The 12,101-nt window shown below is 51.1% G+C and overlaps 1 protein-coding gene across 1 annotated transcript; it reads left to right on the top strand.

The window, feature by feature from the left end:
• Positions 1-5,073: 5,073 nt before the first annotated feature.
• dldh (dihydrolipoamide dehydrogenase) lies at positions 5,074-11,373 on the top strand (the record flags this gene model as incomplete). The annotated part of the gene is made up of 11 exons (XM_083671498.1): positions 5,074-5,127; positions 5,274-5,570; positions 6,123-6,183; positions 6,289-6,546; positions 7,436-7,496; positions 7,721-7,851; positions 8,897-9,066; positions 9,344-9,560; positions 9,722-10,535; positions 10,654-10,762; positions 11,368-11,373. The coding sequence occupies 11 exons, from the start codon at positions 5,074-5,076 to the stop codon at positions 11,371-11,373; spliced, it is 2,178 nt and encodes a 725-aa protein (XP_083527624.1).
• Positions 11,374-12,101: the final 728 nt, after the last annotated feature.

Consider the following 12,101-nt stretch of genomic DNA (forward strand, 5'->3'; position numbering starts at 1 on the left):
CCAAAGGGACCCCGCCCCGTGGAAACCCTCTATTCAGGGGGACTGGCGGTGTGTCGTAACTCAGATGGCCCTGCTCCGGAATTAGGGGGTGAGGAGGGAGGGAGAGGGGGAAGGAGGGATGGGGGGGGGGGGGTTTAACGACGACCTGATGGCATGCGGGCCAGCCAGCGGCTCAGTCAGCACATGGACGACCTGGCCATCAAACATGACTCCATGGATTCTCTTCTTCTTTAATTCAGTAGCCTCGACACACATCAGTTACGTCATGTTTCATAACCCTTAGATATGGCCGACAGTCTGTAGGGAAACATGGCTTTAGTGGAAGACAGGCCAGCACTGTGGAATACAACAGAATACTATATCAAAAACAGAAGGATTGTTGCTACATCAGACTTACACCAAACTACGCACCCGTATTGTCTTCAGTTGGATCCAATCCACTGAATGAACGAGTGTAATATCAGTCTAAACATTCGAAGTTTTGATATTTCAATACGGATCACCCTATCTTTGTTCAAAGCGTGGGCAACAAGTGGTTTTGTTTGGGGTTTGTGCTCACATTGTCTTCAGTATTGATCCTCCCTCCCCCTCCGTTCCCCTCCCAGGACCAAAGCTTGACTCAGGAAAAACACCCCGAGAGAAGAGAGAAGAGAGAAGAGAGAGGCAGATGTTCTTTGCAAAGCACGCGACTGCCCTCAACTCTGGTGAAGAATTCAAGAGTGGCTCAGCAGTTAACCCCTTCACACACACACACACACACACACACACACACACACACACACACACACACACACACACACACACACACACACGCACACACACACACACACACACACACACACACACACACACACACACACACACACACACAGGCGTTCTAACCCTAAGCTTCCCCCCCATGACCTCCAACAATACCGGGGACAGAGAAAGGCCAGTGCTGGGCTCCTGTCCACCCGAGCAGCTGGCGCGGTAATCGGCTTGTTCAGGACAAACGGACCCCGGCCGTCCGGAGGACCACAGGTAAGAACAGCGACATTGTCATGGAGATCAGGGCTGGGGGGGAGAGGTGCTGCGCGCGACGCTTATCCGTCATCCGCGAGCGCACCGAGCCACGCGACACGTTCTTTATCATTGTAATGAGCGCGAGCCTCCGCGGCCAGCAGCATCACACAGGAAGAGACCAGAGACCTTCTATTGTCTGAAACACCTCCACACGGCCTCCTCACCTCGCCTCCACACGGCCTCCTCACCTCGCCTCCACACGGCCTCCTCACCTCGCCTCCACACGGCCTCCTCACCTCGCCTCCACACGGCCTCCTCACCTCGCCTCCACACGGCCTCCTCACCTCACCTCCACACGGCCTCCTCACCTCGCCTCCACACGGCCTCCTCACCTCGCCTCCACACGGAGGAACCGCTCATAATCACCCGAAATGGAGTCTGACGTGTTTTCTGATATTGGCACCTGTGTGTCGTTGAATATGACAAACTCAATGTAACCTGTTGTCATTCTTTACAGTTGAACACGGACATTATTATATCCTACACGTTCAAACTGGATATAGAGATATGGATCATCTTTAGGTTGTACAACTACAGTTTGTAACGAACTCATTTAGTCATTAAGAATTAGTCATTTTGTGTGTGTATGATGTATGGTTGTAAACTGTGTGTATGCAGGGCTCCCTGGTAAAAGAGACCTTGGTCTCAATAGGTCTCCCTGCTAAAATAAAGGTTGAATAAAAAGTTGCTCTACGTGGTCGTTATGGTGTGATGTCCACCGTGTCGATGTTCCCACGAACGAACTCTCCGCTAACCGTGCGTCGTGACCATATGGTCGGTATCATACCGTTATCATACCGTTACAGTCTTCACATGCTTCCACTCCGGTCTGGATAAAGCCTGTCCAACGGGCCTGTAGGCCCAGCCCGGCGGCGACCTGCGGCGGGGTGGTGGGGGAGAAAAACGCCATTTGGTGCGGAGCAGATGGTGAGCTGGGGGGGCCGGGGGGGGGGGGGGGGGGGGGCGCGTCCCCTCCCCGTTGTATTCACCATCAATGAACATTAAAGCGCAAAGAAAAGATGAATGGTGAGACCTCGAGTCCCTCCTTTGTTCCGCGGGGCTGCTGGTGGGCAGGAGTTAAAGTACAACAGTGTCCCACAGAAACACTCGAGTTAAACAGTCTCCCCACGACCCCCCCATCCCCACGGCCACCTCCACGGGGCTGGGTGGAGGGGCCTTTCTGCTTGATTTAACCAGGACAGAATCATGTGGCATAAATGATGTTTGTAAAGTGTAGTGGGGATGATTCTGGAGGGGTTCTAATTTAGTGGGATGATTCTGGAGGGTTCTAGACATTCTGGAGGGGTTCTAATTTAGTGGGATGATTCTGGAGGGGTTCTAATTTAGTGGGATGATTCTGGAGGGGTTCTAGACATTCTGGAGGGGTTCTAGACATGCCTTTCAGTTCCGCTTTGCTGAAGTAATCTGGAAATGTGTGACGTCAGTATAATACTTATTCGGTGGCGGAGGGTTAAACAACGGAGTTAACGCCCGCTGCAAAGGTCTTCAGACCCGAGCTGGAGCCTTGACATCACCACCGGGATTACGGTACTGAGGGGCTGAATCAGATGGTTAACGGACACACACACCCGTGTAGACTCAGGCTAAGGCTGTTAGTCACGGTGGTTAAACCTCTCCTCTCCTCCGGGTTGGGCCCGGCCCGTTCCTCCTTGTCTTGTCCAAACACTGATATGAAAGTGACAGTCTTGCCCCCGATGTAAGCAAACATGTGTCATATAGGCCACCGTAGGCTCTGCCGGATAAAAACGGACATACATATTTGGCGGAGGATCTGAATGCGTCCCTTGTTTATGAAACGCCGCTCAAACACACACATGTCACTGCCGCCCGCCAAATATTGAAATGCCGTTTCAATTAGCGTCCTAATTAAGACCACACACACACACACACACACACACACACACACACACACACACACACACACACACACACACACACTCTCACACTAGAAAGAGAAAGACAGAGAGGGAGAGAGAGAGAAAGAAAGAGAGAGAGAAGAATGAGAGAGAGAGAGAGAGAGTAATCAGTTTATGGTCATCAGAGACATGTCCACAAATGCAAATTCCGTTATTCTGTCGCTCGACATATTTCCAAAAGCCTCATCAAATAATAATAAAAAACAGTTTGGAAAGTGAACAACACTCTACAGAAACTAAACTACTCAACCAAAGGACGGTTGACTTGTTTCCTTTCTGGAACAGAAGCAAACTACTTTCTTTTTTTCTTTCAACGGAGGACATTGTAGGGCCGTCCGCGTGCGCCGAGGGGAGCTCCCTCTCTCTCTCTCTCTCTCTCTCCCTCCCTCTCTCTCTCTCTCTCTCTCTCTCCCTCCCTCTCTCTCTCTCTCTCTCTCTGTCTCTCCCCCCCCCCTCTCTCTCTCTCTCTCTCTCTCTCCTCTCTCCCTCTCCTCTCTGCCTCTCTCTCTCCCCCCCTCTCTCCCTCTCTCTCTCTCTGGTGTGTGTGTGTGTGTGTGTGTGTGCATTGTGAAGCGAGCAGGTGCTGCGCGCGGCATTAGCATACAGCTGAGAGCACAAAGAGCCGCGAGCCACAATAACACCGGGCCTTAACGACGGCCACGCGAGCGGCACGCAGCCCCGCCACGTTCACCGGCCGGTCCGGAGGAGGAACGGACCGAAACATCTACCAGAGATCTGCAGCCAGTAGAGGGGTAGCCAGTCCCACCAGCCCTGGAGCTGGAGAACGGACAAACCCACCTGTGGCGAAGTGGTAGAAGTGTTCAGGAAAACTTTCATTTTTCAAACTTTGAGTGCAGGCTGTATTCAAACCAGAGCAAACATACTTGTAGACCTATATTTTAGTTTTATTAAGATATAATATATATTGAAATTTTTTGGAGTAAATACTTTTATGTAAAAAAAACTCCCTTCTTTTACAATTCCGTTTTTTTTTTTTTTTTTTTTTTTTTTTTAAGTTATTTAAGTAGCCTAATGTGTTTTTATTTACTATCAAAACGTTGATAATTACACAATGCTTTTATCTGTGTATGATCCGAAGGGATGGATGGGGAATGTAAGGTATATGGACCCAGGCGTCGTCTGGGTCCAATAAAAACAACATTTCAGAGACAAAGTTTAAAAAATATATATTTATAATGATGAAAACATATAAATATGTTTGCCTTCCTTCTGTAGAGACCTGTGAGATGTAGGGTTCGGGTTCTATGTATTTGTAGCGGGGAGGGTGGTGTGTACATCTCAGAGAGGAGAGGCTGTGTGATGCAATGTGAGGTTTGCTGTCAGAAGGGTGTAAAGGATTGTTGAGGTTAAAATGTGTTGGAATGTAAATGGGAGTGTTTTGTTTGGAGGCATGGGGAAGAGGGTTGCACATTTTACAGCTCAGCGACCATTTGGCGTCTTTTGAGAGGGAGGTTTTCAAAAGTGTCCCCTTTGTGACAGCTCGAGCCAGATTGGGGGAGTAGCTGATTTGCATGTCATTACCATACCGGCCGGTGGCCGTATAAAAACGGCGGCAGGCGGACGGGACATCAGACACACGCACGCTCACACATAGGGTGAACTACCGAAAGGACCGGAGGGAACCGTTTTGGACCGATACCATTTTTTTTGTTGCTCATTATCAATCAAGAGGAAAAACAAACACGACACACACGAGCCTCCACCCTCGAGCTGAACTGCTATTTTCAATAACCGGATTATAATTATCACGTCTTCGCCAGGAATTTCGACTCCTATCCCAAACTTTTTTCTTTGGGACTTTTCCCGTCACTCCCATTCACCGTTGAGGATTACATGTCACCGTAAACTTGCTCCATGAAGACACTTCTGAAGCACTGAAAGAAAGAAAGAGATCCACTTCCACAGAATCAGTCCCACCCGTTCCGCGGTTAACGGACTGCGCTGTGGGACTTTTAATAACGGAACTTTACCTTCTGGATGGTTGTTTGAGCTGGGTGTTACTGAACTAGCCCAGGCTCGGAGGTTCAACTCTCTAGTGAAGTTTCTCGGCACAATGGGAAGGCAGACCGTGCTGTTCGCTGTCACCCTCTGTGTCCTCCTCTCCCAGGTAAGACTCTCTGTTTCCCCATGAATGCATCATTTGCGCACACTTTTCAATTGTTTTTTTTATGACACATGTTGAATATGAGTATGTTATGAAATAAAGATAGAGCCGAACACACTAAATTAAACGTGTTTCTTGTGTGATTCCAGGGTTTCGGCTCTGGGATGTTCGAGTTGAAGTTACAGGAGTTTCTGAACAAGAAAGGAGCGACGGGCAACGCGAACTGTTGTAGAGGAGGCTCCGGTGGTACCGTACAACCGTGCGAATGCAAAACGTTTTTCCGCATCTGTCTGAAGCACTACCAGGCTAACGTCTCACCGGAGCCTCCCTGCACCTACGGCGGGGCCGTGACGCCCGTCCTCGGCTCCAACTCCTTCCAAGTGCCCGAGTCCACCTCGGAGGCATTCGCCAACCCGATCCCGTTCGCTTTCGCCTTCACCTGGCCGGTGAGTGTCTCAGTGCATCGGTTCATGGTCAAAGGATTGTCAGTAGGCCTGTAACGGAATCTTGGTCAACATGCTCTCATAGCCTCCGACATGTGTTATGTATTCAGGATTCAGCTCTATTGAAGTGTAGGCTGGGGTTAGGGTTAGGGTCCCGTTCCAAGGCTAATGTTAGGGCTAGGGTTAGGGCTAGGGTTAGGGCTAGGTCCCGTCTCTGGATAGGGGAGGGTCTGAGCACCGTTAACAAACGCTGTCAGGGTGGGAAAGTTCACATCCTCACAGTTGACACATCACTGGCAGCGCTGCGTGACATTCCGACTCGTTTCATTTTACAGCTGTGAGTTAGTGTGAGATAGGTCGGAGTGTGAGACAGGTCGAAGTGTGAGACAGGTCGGAGTGTGAAGCCTAAAGGTGTTATTAGGCTGTTATTAGGGTGTTATTAGGCCTAATGCGGTTTGGCCCTCACATGTGAATTACCCTCATGTTTATTATGGACTATCTTTTAACCCTTTGGTGGTTCATTGTTTGACCTTCTGTCTCTTTCTCTGCCCACAGGGGACCTTCTCCCTGATCATCGAGGCCTTCCACACCGAGTCTGTGGACGACCTGTCAACAGGTAGGCGACACAGCAACAAGTCCCAACGTTGAATTTCATGATTCATGTAATGACTCTTTATTTATGGATTATCGTTTCATTCATTGATTTCTGTATTATTTCCAGACAACCCGGAGCGTCTGATCAGCCGTATGACGTCCCAGAGACACCTGACGGTGGGGGAGGACTGGTCTCAGGACCGGCAGAGCAGCGGTCGGGCCGAGATCAAGTACTCTTACCGGTTCATCTGTGACGAGCATTACTACGGCGACGGCTGCTCGGTGTTCTGCCGGCCCCGGGACGACGCCTTCGGCCACTTCACCTGCGGGGACCGGGGAGAGATCATCTGCAACTCCGGCTGGAAGGGAACCTACTGCACGGAGCGTAAGGATTTATTTATAACTCATCTATTACTTTTAGTGACTTTAACTTTTAGATTTTTTTCAAAATGTTCTTTCAAAAGCATTCTTAATTTGGTTATTTGGTTATTTAGTTTATGAATTAATTGTGTTAATTGTGCATATCGGACGGTTAGGCCGATATTCCGTCTTTCCGAAGTATGCGGATCGCAACAGGCGTCTGGCTGTTTCGAGTTGTCTGACTGTTTCGAGTTGTCTGACTGTTTCGAGTTGTCTGACTGTTTCGAGTTGTCTGACTGTTTCGAGTTGTCTGACTGTTTCGAGTTGTCTGACTGTTTAGAGGCGAATAATCCCACGCGTGCCGTAGATTAGATGGAATGCCTGATTGGCTACTTGGCAGTGCGCTGGGCGTTGATTGGCTTAGCGCGGTGAGGTATTGTTGGGAGCGAGGCAGCTGCGTAGTGAGAGGAGACAATAGGGCAGCTGTCCTGCACTGGCAGTATACACCAGCTGGCCCTCCCCTCTCCTCCCCTCCCCCTCCCCTCCCCTCTCCTCCTCAGCCTCCCCCTCTCCTCCCCTCCCCTCTCTGGCCCTCCTCCCCTCCCCAGCCTCAGTGAGAGAGAGAGAGAGAGAGAGAGAGAGAGAGAGAGAAACAGAAGAGGACTTCTGACCCATAGTCAGGAGAAAGAGAACTCTTTGTGTGTGAGTCTTTTGTGTGAGTGGCTGTGTTAGAGTGTTGGTCCCCCTGGCTATGGGCAGGGAGGTAACGGTTAACGGGGCCACCGGCTCTGAGATGAACAGACCAGTGTTGACTGACCCTCTGTCTGCTGCTCCTGAAACACACACTCCTACTCTGCTGGGACCGGCTAGAAAGCAGATCCATTCCCATGGCTAACGTCTCTCTCCCTCGACAGCCATCTGTCTGTCTGGCTGTGATGATGAACACGGCTTCTGTGACAAACCTGGAGAGTGCAAGTAAGTCTACAGTCTCTCACTCTTTCTCTCTCTCCCCTCTCTCCCTCTCTCTCCCTCACTCTCTCCCCCCCTCTTTCTCTGTCTCTCCCCTCTCTCTCTCTCTCCCCCTCTCCCCCCCTCTCTCCCTCTCCTCCCCCTCTCTCCCTCTCTCCCCCCCCCTCCCTCTCTCTTTTCTGTATTACAGCTGTCTGACCTCTGGTGTGTGTGTGTGTGTGTTCTTCCAGATGTAGGGTGGGCTTCAGCGGGCGTTACTGTGATGACTGTATCCGTTACCCTGGGTGTCTCCATGGCACCTGCCAGCAGCCATGGCAGTGTAACTGTCAGGAGGGCTGGGGTGGTCTCTTCTGTAACCAGGGTGAGTCCTCAAGGTCCTCATCATCACTATACACCCCTAATCACCCCTATAGACCCCTATAGACCCCTATACACCCCTACACACCCCTACACACCCCTACAGACCCCTATACACCCCTATACACCCCTATACACCCCTGTACACCCCTACACACCCCTATAGACCCCTATACACCCCTATACACCCCTAAGCACCCATATACACCCCTAAGCACCCATATACACCCCTATACACCCCTAAGCACCCATATACACCCCTATACACCCCTACACATCCCTACACCCCCCTATACACCCCTATAGACCCCTATACACCCCTATACACCCCTATACACCCCTATAGACCCCTATAGACTCCTGTAGACCCCTATAGACCCTATACACTCCTATAGACCCCTATACACCCTTATAGACCCCTATAGACCCTATACACCCCTATACACTCCTATAGACCCCTATCCACCCCTATAGACCCCTATAGACCCCTATACACCCATGTAGACCCCTATACACCCCTATAGACCCCTATACACCCATGTAGACCCCTATACACCCTTATAGACCCCTATAGACCCCTATAGACTCACTACCATACACAGTACTTCTCTACTCCATTCTATAGGGAATATTGTCTCCACAGAACAAACCAAACTGCTATTGAGACTTTCAGGGCCGGTTTCACAGACAAGGCTTAATCTTAGTCCTGGACTAATTCCCACTTTCAATGGCGAATTGCCACTGAGGATGCTTTTTAGTCTAGGACTAGGCTTAAGCCTTGTCTGTGAAACCGGCCCTAAGAGTATTTAGAATACAGTACCTCCTTCTTACCGCCTCCTAGCCAACATTACACTCATGCCAAGACAGACAGCCCCCTAAAATCTAAACATCCATCTGGCCTTCCTGTGTACCAGTGTGTGTCCACTAAGCTCCAGAGGTCTAATCCATCCACATGTGCTATTGTCTGTCCCAGAGGTCTAATCTATCCACATGTGCTATTGTCTGTCCCAGAGGTCTAATCTATCCACATGTGCTATTGTCTGTTCCAGATCTGAACTACTGCACCCACCACAAGCCCTGCATGAATGGGGCCACTTGTACCAACACGGGCCAGGGCAGCTACACCTGCTCCTGCCGGCCGGGCTACACTGGGGCCAGCTGTGAGACAGAGGTCAACGAGTGCTCTGGGAGTCCCTGCCGCAATGGAGGGAGCTGCACCGTAAGTCCCTCTGCCTGGCTGGCTAGGAACAGGCTATTTAGTTTAGAACATGTTAATAACAACTTTGACTAGGTAATAACACATGAATAGCAGGGTAATAGCAGGTTGTGTCTTGTTTATGATATGTGCATAGCGTGTTTATAACTAGTGACATGACACATTGATAGCGTGTTAAAGTCACATCTAGTGAATAGCATGTTAATAACAGGTTAATAACATGTTTGTGACTATGTAATAGGGTGTTTTGCTAACTCAGCGTTTGTCTTTCCACCAACAGGATCAGGAGAACACCTACAGCTGCACCTGCCCTCCCGGTTTCTACGGTAACAACTGTGAACTGAGCGCTGTGACGTGCTCTGACGGGCCGTGCCTGAGCGGCGGGCGCTGTGCAGACAACCCCGAGGGCGGCTACTACTGCCAGTGCCCCCTGGGATACGCCGGCTTCAACTGTGAGAAGAAGATCGACCACTGCTCCTCCAACCCCTGCTCCAACGGTACGCCACAACGCCACGCTGACCACCTCAAATCAAATCAAATCAAATCAAATCAAATCAAATCATTGAACACAGCCATAGATGACCAGGCTATCTGATAGTTGTCCAATGAAAGGATGTGAATGTACCAGGACCGCTCTAACGTGTCTCTCTCCTCCCAGGTGCCGAGTGTGTGGACCTGGTCAACTCCTTCCTGTGCCAGTGTGTCGATGGCTACTCCGGCGCCCACTGCCAGGACAACGTGGACGACTGCGCCGCCTACCCGTGTCAGAACGGCGCCACCTGCCAGGATGCCATGAACGACTACACCTGCACCTGCCCGCCCGGCTACGCTGGCAAGAACTGCAGCGCTCCAATCAGCCGCTGCCATCACAGCCCGTGTCATAACGGCGCCACCTGCCATGAGAGGAGCGGCCGCTACGTGTGTGCCTGCGTCCCCGGGTACGGAGGGAGGAACTGCCAGTTCCTGCTCCCCGAGACGCACGCGCAGGGCGCCGCGGTGGTGGACGGCCCCGGGCGGCGCTACTCCGAGGGCGAGGGGGACGATGGTGAGGACGGCGGCGAGGAAGGGTTGCCATGGACAGCCATGTGTGCCGGGGTTGTCGTGGTGCTGCTGCTGCTGATTGGCTGTGCCGTGCTGGTGGTGTACGTCCGGGTCAAAGTTCAGCAGCGTGGCCAGCAGGGGGACAGCCGCAGCGAGAGCGAGACGATGAACAACGTCACCGACAACCGCCAGCGGGACGTCAGCGTCATCGTGTCCACGCAGGTCAAGAACACCAACAAGAAGGTCGACTATCGCCCGGACAACGCCGGGGCAGAGACGAACGGCTGTAAATCCCGGTATTCCTCGGTGGATTATAATCTGGTGCATGAACTCAAACCAGAGGATCTGTCTAAAGAGGAGGAGAAGAAGGAGGCCAGGATTGACGCTCTGGACGCTGATGTAGAAGAGAAGCACAGAAGACGGTTAAACAGGTCATTATTGATCAGTCACTACTGATACAAACGCGTGTGGTGATGATGCTGTCTTGCCTCCGCAGTCTGAGGATGTTCCAATGGTCTGATGTTCACGTGTTTCTTTTGTGTTTTCTAGCGATGCGTCAGAAAAGAGACGCCCTGAAGAGTCGCTGTGTAGCGACACCAAGTACCAGTCTGTGTTCGTCATATCAGACGAGAAGGACGAATGTCTCATCGCCACTGAGGTGGGTCCACCCTAACCCTAACCCTAACCCTTGTTCACATTCTGGCCAGGGTTTCCTGATGAACTAAATCATCACTTTCAATGGATTCTCTCTGCACTCTCAGAACAAATAGTTCTAAAAGGGTGATTCATTTGTCCCCATAGGGAACCCTTTGAAGAACCCTTTTGGGTTCTAAATGGAAACCAAAATGGTTCAACATGGAGCCCAAAATGGTTCTTCAAAGGGTTCCCCATAGGCACAGGTGTCAAACTCATTTCATGGAGGGCCGAGTGTCAGCAGGTTTTTGTTTTTTCCTTTCAATTAAGACCTTGTCAACCAGGTGAGGGGAGTTCCATACTAATTAGTGACCTTAATTCATCAATCAAGTCGATGGGAAGAGCAAAAACCTGCTGACGCTCGCCTCTCCATGGGATGAGTTTGACACCTGTGTCTATGGGGACAAATGAAGAGCCCTTTTCCAACCATTTTTTCTAAGAGTGCAGAGAAGGTCTTAAGAACCAGAGCTAGGCTTGTTCTGTGTCTGCTGTTACAAACACCTGTTTGCTGTTACAACACTCTGATACTAATCCCTCCCTCCCTCTCTCTCTGTCTCTCTCCTTCCCCAGGTGTAACCAGACCCTGAGCTGTAGCTCATCTCTCCTATAGGAGGTTTTACTCCTCTGATGGAGGTTGTTACTCCCGTGGTGGAGGTTGTTACTCCCATGGTGGAGGTTGTTACTCCCGTGAGGGAGCTCTGATTGACTCCCGTGATGGAGCTGTACCTCCCGTGATGGAGGCCTGACTCCCGTGATGGAGGCCTGACTCCCCTGATGGAGGCGTGCCTCCCGTGAATGCTGCTCTACCAGAGGGAAGCGTTCCCTCGGCTCTGTGTGACTGCTGCTGCTGTGAGACCTAGGACTGTAACCGTAGTAACCCTGATCTTCAGTAACGAGCTGGTTCTCTGCTGGAGGAAGTGACAGGAAGTGACTGGAGATACAGGAAGTTGGGCCATACTGGCCCCGCCCCCTGCCCCCCACCCAGGACGGTATGTTCTGTTGGACTAGCTGGTTCTGTTGGACTAGCTGGTTCTGTGAGGACTGATCTGTTACCTCGTTGCACTATGGATGGATGCTTTTTAAACATTGTATTTGACTGACAAATTGGAGTTGATTACTGTGTATGATGCGTATGCACTGACTGCAGTGCCCTGAGCCTCCCTCTGATTGGTTGGGAGTGCCCTGAGCCTCCCTCTGATTGGTTGGGAGTGCCCTGAACCTCTCTCTGATTGGTTGGGAGTGCCCTGAACCTCTCTCTGATTGGTTGGGAGTGCCCTGAGCCTCTCTGATTGGTTGGGAGTGCC

The sequence above is a fragment of the Argentina silus genome (assembly GCF_951799395.1).
Source record: "Argentina silus genome assembly, chromosome: 6".
Lineage (NCBI taxonomy): Eukaryota > Metazoa > Chordata > Actinopteri > Argentiniformes > Argentinidae > Argentina > Argentina silus.